The sequence below is a fragment of the Corylus avellana genome, chromosome ca10 (genome assembly GCF_901000735.1).
Source record: "Corylus avellana chromosome ca10, CavTom2PMs-1.0".
Classification (NCBI taxonomy): domain Eukaryota; kingdom Viridiplantae; phylum Streptophyta; class Magnoliopsida; order Fagales; family Betulaceae; genus Corylus; species Corylus avellana.
In genome coordinates, this window is record NC_081550.1 from 17,179,870 (window position 1) to 17,195,492 (window position 15,623).

General features: G+C 37.9%; 2 protein-coding genes across 3 annotated transcripts; one reads left to right on the forward strand and one right to left on the reverse strand.

Annotated features, from left to right (window-relative positions):
- Positions 1-1,738: 1,738 nt before the first annotated feature.
- Positions 1,739-2,359, forward strand: LOC132163278 (histone H4). The gene has a single exon (XM_059573501.1). It carries the CDS (start codon positions 1,876-1,878, stop codon positions 2,185-2,187), a length of 312 nt encoding a protein of 103 aa, XP_059429484.1. The 5' UTR covers positions 1,739-1,875; the 3' UTR covers positions 2,188-2,359.
- A 671-nt stretch (positions 2,360-3,030) lies between these two features.
- LOC132163254 (calcium-transporting ATPase 1, endoplasmic reticulum-type-like) lies at positions 3,031-15,611 on the reverse strand. 2 transcript variants are annotated; one of them, XM_059573465.1, is made up of 9 exons: positions 15,413-15,611; positions 13,546-14,985; positions 13,001-13,073; positions 12,779-12,900; positions 6,079-6,360; positions 5,582-5,959; positions 4,947-5,056; positions 3,957-4,185; positions 3,031-3,824 (listed from the first exon to the last, which is right to left on the reverse strand). In XM_059573465.1, exons 2-9 carry the CDS (start codon positions 14,956-14,958, stop codon positions 3,240-3,242), a joined length of 3,192 nt encoding a protein of 1,063 aa, XP_059429448.1. In that variant the 5' UTR covers positions 14,959-14,985; positions 15,413-15,611; the 3' UTR covers positions 3,031-3,239. The 2 variants fall into 2 exon arrangements, with proteins under 2 accessions (XP_059429448.1, XP_059429449.1); XM_059573466.1 differs by having other exon boundaries at positions 13,546-15,031.
- Positions 15,612-15,623: the final 12 nt, after the last annotated feature.

Consider the following 15,623-nt stretch of genomic DNA (forward strand, 5'->3'; position numbering starts at 1 on the left):
CCTAAAACGACGTCGTTTTGGGTTAGGTAGGTGTTGTAATTTTAGAGTGCAAAAAGGTGTAGTTTTGGGGTGAGGGTAAAATAAGCATAAAAAGTCAAACCATTTGACTTTAACGTTGAATTAACCGAAAGGTCCAATGTGAGAGTAAATCAAAGTTCAGGAGGCCTAAGTGAGAGTTTTGAAAATTCATGGGGTATTTGTCAAATCGGTTGAAACTTCGAGGGGGCTTAGTGAAGTTTCCCCAAAAAATAAATATGTAAAAATTACAAAATTAGAGGAAGCATAATATATGTGTGAAAACTACGAAAAAATAATAAGCTCGGGAGGGGCGGGCAAAGAAAGCGTCAATGCAACTCCCGGGGCGACAAACTTGCATGTATTTATCCAAAAGTCATTCTAAAATAAGAAAAAGATAATTTCTTATAAAGCATGAAAAGCTATCCTAGCTTTTCAATATATATGTGAGAGTGTAAGACACAAAATGAGAAAAAGTTGAATATTTGAAATTAGAGAAAAAATAATAATTTTCATGAAATAATTTCAATGCAAATAATTATTGAAACAGTCGTACCATGAAAACAGAATTATAGTATGAGGAGGAAGCCATGGATAAAGAAAATGTAGACAAGTGATACATAAAGTAATAACAATACAATAAAAAGAATATCAAGGAAAATATGTACACCAATTATTAACATCAACAGTAGAGACCAATTAATTAGAAAAAACAAACAATAGAGATCAATTACCAACAACATAGAAAAGGTTTGGAAATATTTGTAAAACAAACTTATCCATAAAATAGTACGTAAGCATTCAAAGATGAAGGATCTGCAGTCATCTTAAATATATGAAAGATCAAACGCATTTTAAAAAAATAATAAAAAATTTTAATTAATTAATTAAAGAAAAATAATTTGAAGAATAAGGGCAGTTAGGCACTAAGGCCTTGTTTGGCAATAATTTTGGACTAAATTGTAGTAGAAAGTAATTGATATGGTATAAAATTTTAAATTTTTTTAATAAAAAACTGAAAAAAAAAATTGATAATGTGACTTTTTTGTTTTGTAATGATTGTTTTATTTAAATAATAATAAAAAATAATAATGTGATGAAAAAACTTTTTATCGTGAGTATCCTGATAACACCTATTTTACAGCTCTCAATTAATAATCGTCACATAAACAAAAGCATAAAAAGTGAACAAAAATAAGTTAGACCAAAATACACTAAATTTTATGGTAATAAAGGGTCACAGCCGGCGGGGTTTGAGGTGTTCACCGTTGGCCAGACCCACATCGTGGGTCCGATGAGACTCCCACGTGGATTCGGCGAAACTCACAGTTGGGTCTTGCCAACTACAGGTTTTTTTTTCTTTGATTTAATATGATTATTCTCACTTTTATTTTTATATTTTTCTTTAATTAAATGTGTTATATAATAATTAGAAACTACAAAAATAGTATTATCTGATAGTAGGGGCTCTCTAATATAATATAAAAAGTCTGAAAATTAAGTGACTTTTTTTGGCCGCCTACTTTTTTCGGTCTGTAAATTCCAGTTCAATCCAATTTGTAAAACCTCCTCGGAAAAACCACTCATCCGTCCATGTCATCGATCCGCGCCACATAAATCAAATTCACATCTCAACCGTCCCTTTCAAATTTATCAACGACTCATAACATCCACAATCAACCAATCTTCTCTTTATATTTATTAACCACTCCCACGCATTATTCGCAGGCTTGGCCAAAGAATCCCCAGTTTCAGGTATTGTCGGCTCGCTTTAACCTTTGGATGGTTTGGGGTTTCTCTGTAGCTGTCTGACTAATTTTGGGTTTTCAGATTTTGTTCTGTGATTTTAGGTGATTGAAAATGTCGGGGCGTGGAAAGGGAGGGAAGGGGTTGGGGAAGGGTGGAGCGAAACGACACCGTAAGGTCCTGCGTGACAACATCCAGGGAATCACCAAGCCGGCGATTCGCCGACTGGCTCGCAGAGGGGGAGTGAAGCGAATCAGCGGTCTGATCTACGAGGAGACGCGTGGCGTCCTCAAGATCTTCCTGGAGAACGTGATTCGGGATGCTGTGACCTACACGGAGCACGCGAGGAGGAAGACCGTGACGGCCATGGACGTCGTGTACGCGCTCAAGAGGCAGGGCAGGACTCTGTACGGGTTTGGGGGTTAGGGTTTATGCTGTGAAAAGTCTTGCTGTCAAGAAAAAAAATTGGATGGGTAGCGTTGTTTTAGGTTTTTTTTTTTTTTGTTCTAGTTGTAGTAGTCGGCTTTCTCTGTAATTCCACCTCTGAATTGCAATTAAAAATATTAATGGAAACTTTTAGTTTTGTTAGCTTCTTCAATCCATGGGTTCTGTGCCTCTCTTTCTTTCTCTATCTCTCATGTCCTCTAAAATTTACATTCATCAAGATTTTGAGCATAATAGCTTAACCAAAATTTTTTTCCAAATTATTGAGCTAAATACTTCTTTTAGACTAGTCAAATAAACATTTATGGAATATTACTTTTTACCCCATTAGCACTTTTCTCATAAACTATTAATTGTGACATTTGACCTCTATAAACTATAATTTTGTGCTCAAAACTCTTTTTCTATCAACTAAAGGCCCATTTTGACAGTTAAAAGAATTAACTCAAATGGTCAAATAAACTAATATTTTGTGCTTAAAACTTTTTTTCTGTCAGTTAAAGGCTCATTCCAACAATTAAAGGAATTAACTCAAACAATCTAAGTGACAATGAGTTATTCATGGAGTCGGATGTCACAGTTAATAGTTTATAGAACAAGTAAAAATGCATTGTAATTCAAGAGGGCAAAAGACTGTTTCCCAAACATTTAATTAACCAAATGAGAATGTTTTAAAATATTCACATCTCACTCAATAAATTGGTTCTTGATTTTAGCTTTAAAAAAATATATATATAACTTAACTCATAACATTTGTTTATGTCTAGCAGGATGGGAATGCTAAGTAGGCAGCTTGTAGGAACAATGGGGGCCTCATGCGGAGAATTGTCCACATACCAGAGCAATTTATGCATGAAAATTATAACTTTAGATCTAATCAGTTTGTCACAGAAATTTCTACTTCAAAGGTAGTACAAGTCTTTCAATAATCCAATTAAATATCAGGTCCAGGCCAACCCTTGCCATTTTAAAAGGGTGAGAGGGTTATAGATGGGACGACGGACCCAATTAAGGTCTTTTGTATATGTAGTCCCTTACTCTGCTTTGTGCTTTGAAGATTTTCTTGCACTAGAAGTCCGCAATCCAATCGTACACCTCCCTACAAACTTGAGCACCTCATCAATTAGAATCACCGGCAAAGAGACGGCTAGCACTAGAAGCCACTCGTTCAGGCTGAGCGGAACAATGCCGAACACTTGAGCCAGAAATGGCACATAAAGGATTAAGAAGTGAAGGCCAAATGAGACAAACATGGCGAGGAGGAGCCACGGGTTGACCCATGGAGGCATCGTCAATAGGCTCCCATCCTCAGAGAGGGCATTAAGAGAATTGAACATCTCTATGGCAACCAAGACGGAGAGGGAGAGAGTTGAAGCTTTGATTTTCCCAGACTGGAAGTAATCACATGGATTTGAATCAAAATTGAACACCTGTTCCCCAGCCGTGAACGAGGACGGTGAAAATCCCTCCCAAGAAGGGCACTGAGCCCAGTTAGCAAGTTGAGAGTAGGACACAAGACTATGACCATCTTTGCTCAAGTCAATGCCCATGAATGAGTGATGCGTGTACCATATGATAAACACCCCAACGGTTGCAATCCCAACATAAAGCCCGATCACCTGAACAGGTTAGGTATATGGTTCAGCTGTTTGAGTTAATTCCAAATAAAATCCAATCCAATACAGCACAAGAATAGGAATAAAAAATAAATAAAAAGTTATCTGTTGTGAAAATGCATGTAATTGAAATACCAGATAGCGGAATAAAATCCATGCAGTGATCAATGAGTCGTCACTTCTTCTAGGGGGCTTCGTCATTATATCTTTGTCGGGAGGATTGAATCCCAAAGCTGTCGCTGGGGGTCCATCAGTAACCAGATTGACCCAGAGAAGCTGAACAGGAATCATGCCTTCTGGAATACCCAAGGCAGCTGTCAGAAATATTGAGGCCACCTCACCAATGTTTGAGGAAATCATGTACCTGCAGTTATAAATGGGGAGGGAGGGAAGACAAAACAGTAACTTGTTTAAGAAATGAGTTGCATAAACACAAACCAAACAGAATTTGACAAAAATCTTCTGTGAACAAATTCAATCGAAGTTGGATCCAACTTTGGCATGGCTCTGGCTAGTGAATGAATCGAATGATGGTGGTGTGACAATGAAGTCGAACCACTAAACAACTCCAGCATATGTTAGACAAACATGCAACAAGTTTGGAAACATTATGAACTCATGTCTGCAATGCTCTGTCAGAATAGAGATGCAATTCCCTTCAATTTCATTGTCAATGAGGCTTCCATTAGGTAACTATTAGTCAGTTTCCCTTACACAAGTTGTTGCATGCCCAGACATTTCAAATGTATACTAAACACTAAAAACTGCGTCCACTATAATCACTCATTTTTTTCATTTTATGGCACATTAAAGACAAGGCAGTTACCAGAGTTTTCAAAATTTTAAATACCACCGCCACCCCTCAAAAGGAGCAGGCACCTATGTGCTTGGTCAGTAAAGTCTAGTGCTTTGACCACTTTCCAGCAGCCCCTTCCCCAACATAAACTCACACAAAACAAAAGAAATATTGCCAACATAGATAAGTTTTGTGCTTAAGCCTCTTGAACAAGAAGTTTATAGTTAGGGGACTGACTGAAAAACACATCTTATATCACCAAAATCTGCAGTCACTTACTGAGTATTAAACCTGTTATACCTGTGAACTTGCTTAAATGGAGAACAAACCTGATAAAAGCCTTCATGTTGTTGTAAATAGATCTGCCTTCGCCTACAGCAGAAACTATAGTACTAAAATTATCATCTGCCAACACCATGTCAGAGGCTTCTTTGGCAACCTACAATGAGTGCAGGGGATCAGGAGTAACAGCGAAAAACAAAAAACATAGCAGTTAAGTTAGACCCTTCTTTGATTTTGATATGGTCACAAAATAGCAGACGGCACAATAAGATTTGTAACCAGCCCAATGATGTACAAACATAGAAAGTGACTGATATTTCACCACGAGCCTTTTAAGGCCTGAATATATAAGTATCTTCATACTAAATAGCCATGCATATGGCATTTGTACTTGCACACTGTTGCAACAATAAGCCAGTTAACTGATGAACAAACAAATTATATCAGTCCCACCTAATAAATGCATCCGCACAGCATTTTTCCCATGAAAATAAGAAGCAAAAGAACTCTGGATGGTTTTACTAGTTAGCAACATCCGTGCATACCTAATGATGGTATACACCACAGTTTGCATAGTATAGCCATTTATAGAAACATACACCCAATTTATGACTCCATCCAGAAAAAATCCAACACAGAGATATCAAAGTAAAAGAAAAGAAGAGGAAACATTAAAGAGTACCTCTGTCCCAGAAATGCCCATTGCAATCCCAATATCAGCCAATTTTAAAGCAGGTGCATCATTGACTCCATCCCCAGTCATTGCAACCACTTCACCATCTTCTTTAAGCAACCTAACTATCTCCTGTTTATGTCTTGGTTCAGCCCTAGAGAACAGAAGTCCTCCACTTTGTCTTAGATGATTTTTCTGATCAGGATGATCCATAAATTCTCTTCCTGTTATGCTTTTTGAACTAATATTTTCATGAGGCCCAAAAACACCTATTTCATGGCAAATAGCTTCAGCTGTATTCTTGTTGTCTCCAGTAATAACCATAACACGAATTCCAGCAGTTCTGCAGTCCTCAATTGCTTGACGAACCTCTCTCCGAGGAGGATCCTTTAACAATAGGGTGAAAGTTATTAAGAATCATTAAATTATTATTAGCAAAAATGAATAGAAAAGAAACAGACAACTTTTACATCATACAACAAACCATAGACATTGAGACAACTCACCCTTAGCCCAACCAAGCCAACAAAAATAAGTTTACTCTCAATTGAAGAATAGTTGGATGGCTCAAGTAAAAGTTGATGTGCTGGATGGTCTTCATCGCCATTATATGTCTCAAACTCCAAAAGTTCATCTTTGTATGCAAAACCCAAACAACGCAATGCACTTGTTGACATTTCACGAAGGCTCTCTAAGATAAGATCCCTTGAATGTTGGTCCAATTCAACAACAGAACCATCGAGCAGCTGAATGAATGAGCTTCTTTCCAATACATTTTCCACTGCACCCTGCAACATTGAGCAGTGTTCAATAAAGTTAAAAATATCCAACAAACAACAGTGAGTAGAAGAATAGGACAAGTAACATGACAGCACCAGTAAAAGGCACATCTTAGACTTCAATTAATGATTTTGATAGTACCATATAAGAAGAATAACAGAAAAAATAAAAGGACAAACTCATAAAACACCAAGACCATTCATATGGCAAGATAGTTCACATCAAGACAAATAAAATCAATAAAGAGAAACCCAAACAGCATGTGTTGATCAAGGAAAATTACTTAAATAGATTATTACTCCAAGAAGTGATAAGGAGCTTCAGGGAGAGCATAACATGATTTGCTGGCAAAAAAATAAAAAGAACAGGAATATGCTGAGAGACAGATAGGGAAAAGAAAATCAGGCAACAGCTAGCTCTCCTTAATAAGTCACATTCCGATAGCATCAAATCCAGAAATGATTTTCACACATGAAAATGAAGACAGAACAGCATGTGCATACAAAGCTCAAGATTAACACAAAGCATCAGCATCAGCATCAGTGAAATTAGATGTGACTGGCATTTAGCTCTCTAATCTGTCCCTGATTTAAGAAATTTAAGTCATCCAATTGATGAGATTTATATCTATAATTTTAACAAAAAGCCAAGGGAATAAAACCACCTCAAAGTTCCTCCAGTACTACCTCTCTTTCAGAAATTTCTTTATTATTTAGTTGACCAATTTTGAATACCTAGTAATCTCAAGTCATCCTAAACCTGATGCAAGTATTCAATTATGCTTTAATAGGAAAACAAGAAACATTTGTAGAGCATAATAGAGATACTTAGAATAGCAAAAGTGGTGTCGCCAGACCATTTCAGTGGTGCAAAATAGCTGCAAATATATCCTGGAAGAATAAGTCAGATTGATTGAGAATGGCATCTCCATGTGGCAGTGCCCCATGGAGCGGTAGGTGAAGATGGACGCCTAGTATTTGGTTTATTAGACTCCGCTCGATCGAAGTACAATTCAATAGATCAAACTGGCCTTCAAGCGTACAAGTAGGTGAGATTCGACAGACAATTTAATGCAAGCCACCACCTTTTGATCGATCAAGTTTAAGTTCAATCGATCTAACTTGTTTTTAAATGTGCGTCAGAAACTTCTTAAAACATCAAAAGTGAAGAAAAAACTTATTTTCTTCACCACATTCGTCTAGACCACTGAGAGAGCAAAGGGTGAGAGGCGTGAGAGAGAGTAAGGAAGAGAGTGAGAGGAGCTTAGAGGGAGATGAGAAGCATGTGAAGAAAAGACTTTGTTTGATATTAGGGTTTTGATAAATTGTTTTGAGTTAGGGAGAATAGGGTTGTGCATGTAATAATGGTTTTGTTGGTGGTGTTTTTATGGTTTTAGTGATATTGTTATATTGGTGTAGTGTTGTGTAATTGCCGATGGAATGATAATGGTAGTAGTGTTGTTGAAAAATAGATGAGTTGTGAAGTGTAGTTAGTGTGTTTGGTGCTGTTTATTCTGAATGTTGATGAAGTTGTAAAAAGGGAAGATTTTTGGTATAGAGGAAGCTTGTTTTAAGGTTCTTGATTTGTAGTTAAAAGTGTAGTAGGTTATGAAAGGTTCGTTTGGTAAATGATTTCGTTTTGGTTTCGGTTTGATATTGTAGCAAAAATTAATTGATGTGAAAAAAAAGTAAGAATGTTTTTTTTATAAAGTGAAAAAGTAAGAATGTTTTGTATGAAAAAATGAAAAAAAAAAAAATGTTTTGTAGTGATTTTTTTAATTTGAATAGTAATAAAAAATGATTGATGTGATGTAAAAAGTAAGAGAATGTTGGAAAAATAAAAAAGTAGGATGAATAGTGTTGTGCCGAAATCATGCCAAATATCAAACGGGCCCAAAGCGAGGAGAAAGGTGGGAAAAAAAAGACCAGGGTTTAGTGTTTTCGGACGTGAGAGCTACTGTCAGGGTACTTCAATCGGTCGAAATCAGGTTCTAATCAATCAAACTTGACACAAAATGACTCAACTGAACCTTCGATCGAACTTGACAGGGGCAAAAAATGAAAGAGGAAGAACATGTGCAGGCATTAAGGTTTAGAGGTGATTAGTGTAGACTAGGGTTTAGCTTTTTGTGAGTAAACCCCAACTGACCATGGGATAAATTGTAGATGTTGGAGTGAAAGGATTGAGGGTTTTAAAAGGGTCTAAGAAAGCACGGTAAGTAAACCCACTTCAAAAGTAGTAAAGTTATTATACATGAAATATGGTTTAGTATTTACATAGTAGAATAGCATGCAATGATGTTTTACCATGATATGAGCCAATGAATATAGTTTTATTTTTCTTTATAAATAATTGCAAGTTCATTAGAAAACGTAAAGGCACAACTCAAGTACACAGGATGTTTACAAGAGAGACATCTAACTAGAGGAAGAGAAAAGATCTAGAAAAATATGAAAGCTAGAAATATTAAAATCAAAGACAGCAGCCCAATGGTAAAGTGTTTTAAAGAAAAAAATGATTTAATTCCACTGATGCCCGCTCAAGGTCCTCAAAGTTCTGATTATTTCTTTCCCTCCAAAGACACCACATAAGGCAAGACGGTATCATCTTCCATACTACGTCAAATTGAATCCTACTAACTTGCCCTCTCCAGCATGCGAAAAGGTCTAGCACTCGACTAGGAATCACACAAACCAGCCTTACACTACTGAAGATTGTGTTCCAAAGAGCACTGGTAATCTCACACTGAAGCATAAAGTGTCCGGTGACTCTCCACTCTTCTTACACATGCAACACCAATCAACCACAATGACATGTCTCTTCCTAAGGTTATCCATGGTGATGATTTTCCCTAATGCGGCCGACCAAGAAAGAATATCACTCTCGAGGGAACATGATTCTGCCAAATACTCCTCTAAGGGGAATGAATAATATTATGGGGAACAACATTGCAATATGATCTTGCATCAAACAACCCTCTCTTAGAAGATACCCACTAAAGCTTGTCTTCCCCACCCCGTCTCAATCTGAAGAAATAAAACAAATTGAAGAACAATGTAAAGAGATCCACCTCCCAATTGTGAGTTGCTTTAAGAAAGTTAACATTCCATTAATGAGAGTAATGCAGCGTGACGTCGTGGGATGCAAAGAATAACCGCAAGAAGAAGGGATAAATATAACTTAGATCTTAAGTCTATCAAAGATCTAAGAAATCTTTTCAAAACTTTAGAGTCTATCTAGGGTTTGAAGGAAAATAATGAAGAAACTCAACTCTAAGACTTCTTATTGATAAAAACTCAAATATAATCAAAAGCTTCATTCTAGGGTCTATAAAAATGTATATATAGGCCCCCAAACCCTAAACCTAATAAAAATACGAAATAAAGTCGGATTGTAAGTCTACGATGGCCGTCCGAACGGAACATAACACCGTCCGGACGGTCACTAAAATAAAAAATGAACACTATAAATAAACATAGGCGTCCGGACAGTCTTCGGACGAGACTCCAGACGAGGCTCTCAGGATTACTCGCGTCCGGACGGTTGCAAATGAGCTTGCAGACAAGGCTCTTGAAAAGACCCTTCACTCTCCTCATCCGGACAGGCTCTAGACGAAGTTGCAGACGAAGCCCTCTGATCTACATCAAAGAGGCACTAGAAAGATCCAAATGATCTACTACGGTAGCTTCCTTGAATCGGGAGATACTGAACAAGTCGAAAAAGGGATCTTAAAAGTTTGATCCCCATGACACAAATCATGCCAAAATCTAATTTTGGAACCGTCACCTACCTCAAAATCTAGTATAACTAGAAAGCTCTCTCCAGCCCCTCCTGACATTTTTCCAAAGCCCTACCCCATACGACCCATAGACCTCATTTGAACACCACCCACCCCACGAGCTGTCATATTTAGAATCTACAACCACCCTCCATAAGGCCTTTCTCTCAGAGCATAACACCAAAGCAACTTCCCCAAAAGAGCTCGTGATGTGGACACCAAATACAAGCCAATGATTACACATGTATGGACCCTAATATCAAAGGACAACAGCCTTGAGAGCTGGAAATTTTACTTTGGGCACTTTTGATTATGTCACATTTTATTGTTATGTTATTTTATTTTTTCAGTGTTATGTTATTTTATTTTTCAAACTTTGGGTTATGTTAAGTTAGTTGGGCTTTATGTTATTTTAGTGGGCTATCAACCCAAGTATCGCTAGGGTTAGGGTTTAATCCCTAGGCTATTTAAACATAACTTTGTACTGTGATAATAAGTTTTTAGTCAATTAAAATTTGATCAAATTGTTGTTGTCTTCTCCCTCGTTTCTTTACTCTACCGTTGCTTTGTTCTTCTCCCTCTCTTACTTCTCTTACCTGCTTCTTCTCTCTTTCTTCAACTTTTCTTCTCAATTGTTTTTGTCCCACATTGAACAAAAGTAAATTTTAAACCCCAATCCTCCTTCAGAAATTGGAGTACACACCTTAGGCTGGCTAACCAAGTGGAATTTGAACTCTTCACCAATGCCACCCCCACAAAAAATCTTGCTACAACTTCTCTATCCGATTGGCAACACCAACCGAAACAAGAGACATGAGGTAAGTAGGTAGATTAGATAAAGTGATTTTAATCAAGGTACCTCTCACCCTTTTAACACGTACATCATTTTCCATCCACCCAAGTGGCGTTCTATCTTCTCAATAATGTCATCCCAAATAGATTTTGCCTTAAACGAAGCTCCCAAGAGAAGACCAAAGTATTTCATTATTTTTTTTTTTTAATGTCAAGGAACATCTCCAAGGCAGGGCCCTTCGGACCCACCCCTTCAAAGTAAACCCCGGTCCCGTATACCGCACCCTCGGAAGTTTTCCTACACGGAATTGGTTAAATCGCTAAGACCTAAATATTTCATAGGCAAAGAAGATACCCTACAACCCAAAATGCTAGATGAACCTTCAACATTAATGACATTGCCTATAGGGACCAACTTTGATATAGCCAGATTAATCCTCTAACTTGAAACCGGTTCAAAGCATAAAAACAAGCAACGCAAGTTACAAAGATGATATGGATTTTCCATGCAAAAAATCAGGGTGTCGTACGCAAACAAAAGGTTTTAAAGGAACATCTTTTGAGAAAAGGCTTTAAAGAAGACTTTAATAGTATAACAAAAAACAAAAGCACCTGCTAAGTTAGTTTGAAAGTTTTCAGTATTATGTTTTAAAGAGAACAAATAGTAAGAAAAACATGTTTGTTCAGTAAGTATGATTAACCCTACGGCAATAGAGAAAGTAAGTAGCCAATACAGTGCGAAAAGTTATTAATTACTAGTAGCAGATGGAACCACACGAGGGTGTGGGCTACCACCTGGGACTCCATCTTTTGGGTGCTCCACCCCATCAGCATAGTCCTGGATGGTGTCCTATTGACGTTAGCATAGTCATGGCAGTGTGCCACTCGTGGCATCAGCATAGTCAAAGGTTCATGGGTCAGGGTGTGTCTCCCCAATTAGTTTAGTACGTCTTGTACCCACAAGCGTGCTTAGATGCCTCAGAGAGGCGCATCAACCCAAGGTTGTACAGGGGAAAGACTAGTATAGTTAGCATAAAAACTCAGTAGAGAAAACATTTAGCATAATACAGTTTTCAGTATTATACCTGCAAGTTTAGAAAAGTATGATTTTGTTTCAGAACATTACTTTTCAGCATTTGTTATACCAATAAAGATTATAAGAGAGGGAGCAATATTTTAGACTGATTTCAGCTATTTGACGTATGAAAGAAAATCAAGTATTTGAGTTGGTATGGATTTTCAGCTCTGGTATTTCAATAAGCAGAAAATTCTCTCTCATTGCACCCCCATTTGGGTTGGATGGCATGCATGCCCCTTTTGTATATTGTTAGTCTATGTGAATTTTGAAGATAAGTGTAAATATGTAAGCATAATGGGTAGTGCAAAGAAGTGATGTAAATGGTTATGAATGAATATGTATATGCTTATGCTTAGAGGTTTGGTGATTTCTTAATGCACTGTAGAGTTTCAAACAAAAAAAGACTGCATATATATATATATATATATGGTGGCAAATTTCCAAAACCATTTCCACAATATGCTTCCACAATATCCCCTCAGAAGGGTAAGGGCAGTAGGGAGCTTCTGAATATGGAATGCTCTATTAACTATGATGCGAAGGGAGCATCATCTAGGAGTGGGAAAGGCAAGGCCCACGCTTATTAGCTTTTGAGGGTTTGGGGATTTGTTGTCTCGTGGGTTTGGGGTTGCGGGTGTTTTTGTTGTTGCTTGGGTTTTGGGCTTGTGAGAGCTCCCAATTTCAATAAACTATTTCATTACTTATCATAAAAAAAAAAGAAAAGAAGGTATAGAGCTCCAAATATAACTGCAACTCTGAAAGAGATTGGGGAATGTACCTTTACTAGCAATGACTTCTTCCCTGAGATGGAATCCACAATAACACCCATCGATTTACGATCGCGGTCAAACTCTAGAGTAGCAATCCGATGCTCCTTTTCATTCCAGAGTTGAGAACAACCTTTCATGAAAAAACAAAAACAAAAAGAGCTTTCAAAAGCATGTCACCAGCAGAGTAACGAAAAATGAAACAATAAACTATTCAAATATCAGATACATACGTAGTGGATGACCATGACCTGAAGAAGAACCAGTATCAGAGACTTCAGGAAGTCCCATCTTCTCAACCAGCACCTGAAAAGACAAAGAAACTGCATAGATAAGGAACCTATATCACAAACATTAAGGAAACTTTGTCCAGGCACTAGCTAAGGTTTGTGCAGTGACTTCAGAACAACAGGTTGTAGTAAACATTGATCCTTAACCAATATAGTGCTTTATAGAAAATACTTGACAGTACAATTGTAGTATGCAGTATAGTGACAAACAAGCAGCACAACTAGAGCAAAGCAGTGTTGTGAACCTAAATTTAGGTGCTCCTGCTGTCTAAAAAGATTGGATTCTAACACTAATCTTTTAACTGATAGTATGCAGGTTTTGACCACCACAACAACTCAGGTGCTAGTATCTCAGTTTTTCCCCTTGCTTTCATGCAAGCCCTAGGATCATTGAGCAGATAAAACATTCTACTACTTTAAACATAGAAACCCATATTTTAACACTATATCCAGGTTAAAAAAAAGAGTAGTTAAGGTACTCATTTCACCTTCAATGCTGCCTCGGTGGGCATTCCATTTGCAACAAAATGATTCCCAGATTGTTCAACACTTGCATCATTGCACACAGCACACACCTTTGCGATCATTAGAAGGTTGGCATCCACTCGACCCACTGGCCAGCCCTGTATTTTACCCTCAAAAGGATCGTATGTAGTCCCCTCCACATCAAAAGGTCGGAGTGTACCAGGCCTAGAACCAACGGCCACAAGCTTCGCCACTGCCATCTGATTGGTAGTCAGAGTGCCTGTTTTATCAGAACAAATCACAGTTGTACAACCTAGAGTCTCAACACTTGGCAACTTCCTTACAAGTGCATTCTTTTGAGCCATCTTTCGTGTTCCTAGAGCCAAGCATGTTGTGATAACTGCTGGCAAACCTTCCGGAATGGCAGCAACTGCCAATGCCACTGCAATCTCAAAGTAATACGTACACTTCTCAAACGAGAACTTAAAATTTCTCGGCCACCCATCAACATATTCCCAAGTGAGAAAGTACTTCACATTAATAAGCCAAACCACAGCACAAACCACTCCAATAATTGCCGTTAGAGCCTCCCCAAACTCATTTAATTTCTTCTTCAATGGCGTATCTTCCTCACTCTGCGCTGCTTCATGAATTTGTGAATGCACCTTCCCTATCTCCGTATTCATACCCGTCTCAGTAACCAAGCAGATACAATGTCCATTCACCACAGTCGTCCCTGCAAAAATCATACATTTCTTGCCCTGAATATCCGAATCCTCAGGTACAGCCTTAACAGTCTTGCTCACTGCTTCACTCTCACCCGTCAAGGATCCCTGCTCAAGCCTAACTGTCGAGCTTACCAAACTCAAAACCCGCATGTCTGCTGGTACCTTATCACCAACCTTTAACTCCACAATATCACCCGGAACAAGTTCCTTCGAGGGCAAATTAGCAACCCGTTTACCATCCCTTATCACTGTGGCTTGCTGAGATTGAATTTCTTTCAAAGCTTCCAATGCTTTCTCTGCATTGCTCTCTTGCCAGATTCCAACAATGGCATTCACAATCAAGATCAAGAAAATTACAAGTGGCTCCACAAATGCCGTAATCTCCATTTCACCACCTTCGTCTCCATCATACCAAGCCAGCACAAACGATACAACCGCCGCAACTAACAGAATTCTCACTAGAGTGTCATTGAATTGTTCCAATATCAGTTTAAAAATCGATGTGCCCTCGTGCTTCTCCAATTCATTGAAACCATAGCGCTGTCGCCGCTTTTCAACTTCTTCCGACGATAATCCAGATTTGCGGTTCACTTGGTAATTCTCCTCACATTCGTGAATCTCTTTTGCCCACGCAGGAAACGTCTCTTGGTTCGAAGATCCCGTATCAAATTTCTCTCCTTTTCCATAGTCTTGCGCTCCTTTTCCCATTGATACTCAGTGAGGATGACAGTACTCCTGAAGAAATGAAAATAAATAAATAGGATGTTTTCAGTGGTGTCACCTGAAATGATGCAACCCAACCTAGGTTATCACAATCTGATTATTCAAATTCGTACATATGAGATATTGAAACCCCTAACTCTCTATCTAAAACTAGAAAAAATCAAAGAAAACAGAATAAAAAAATCGAATCTGTCTTTTCCTTGTTATTTTAATTCAACTCAACCAAACAATCATCAGACAAAGTAAATGTTCTGCACGATTTACGTCCCGATTAACGAAAACGACAAGGGTTTAACACAAAAATGAAAAACCCTTCATCGACCTCGAATTTTCTCAGCAACCAAACAAAGCATAGAAAATCTGAGAAACTAGACATCAAAATAATCCAAATAAAAAAAACAAACCAATCTTTGCTCTAAATAAACAAAATCTGAATTACCAGATTTGTGGAGCTCAGCTGAAGCTTCCTCGCTTTCCCTTTTATTTTCCTCTCTCTTTTTCTCCCTCCAAAGTATGACTCAATGTGAGACAGTGAGTGTGAGCGAGAGAGAGAGAGAGAAAGGGAATCAAAGCAAACTCACGCTTGCAATGAAAGACAAATCGCGCAGAAGAGCGATTCAACTGCTTGCTAGGGCGTTCACGGAGGTAAC

Bases quoted from the DNA above. Each gene is read 5' to 3' on its own strand.
- LOC132163254 (XM_059573465.1), bottom strand. From the start codon at position 14,958: ATGGGAAAAGGAGCGCAAGACTATGGAAAAGGAGAGAAATTTGATACG. The intron at 6,361-12,778 runs GTACATTCCCCA...TCAATGTTGCAG, and splicing joins AGAAGTCATTGCTAGTAAAG to GGTGCAGTGGAAAATGTATT. The intron at 5,960-6,078 runs GTGAGTTGTCTC...CTATTGTTAAAG, and splicing joins TTGGCTTGGTTGGGCTAAGG to GATCCTCCTCGGAGAGAGGT.
- LOC132163278 (XM_059573501.1), top strand. From the start codon at position 1,876: ATGTCGGGGCGTGGAAAGGGAGGGAAGGGGTTGGGGAAGGGTGGAGCG.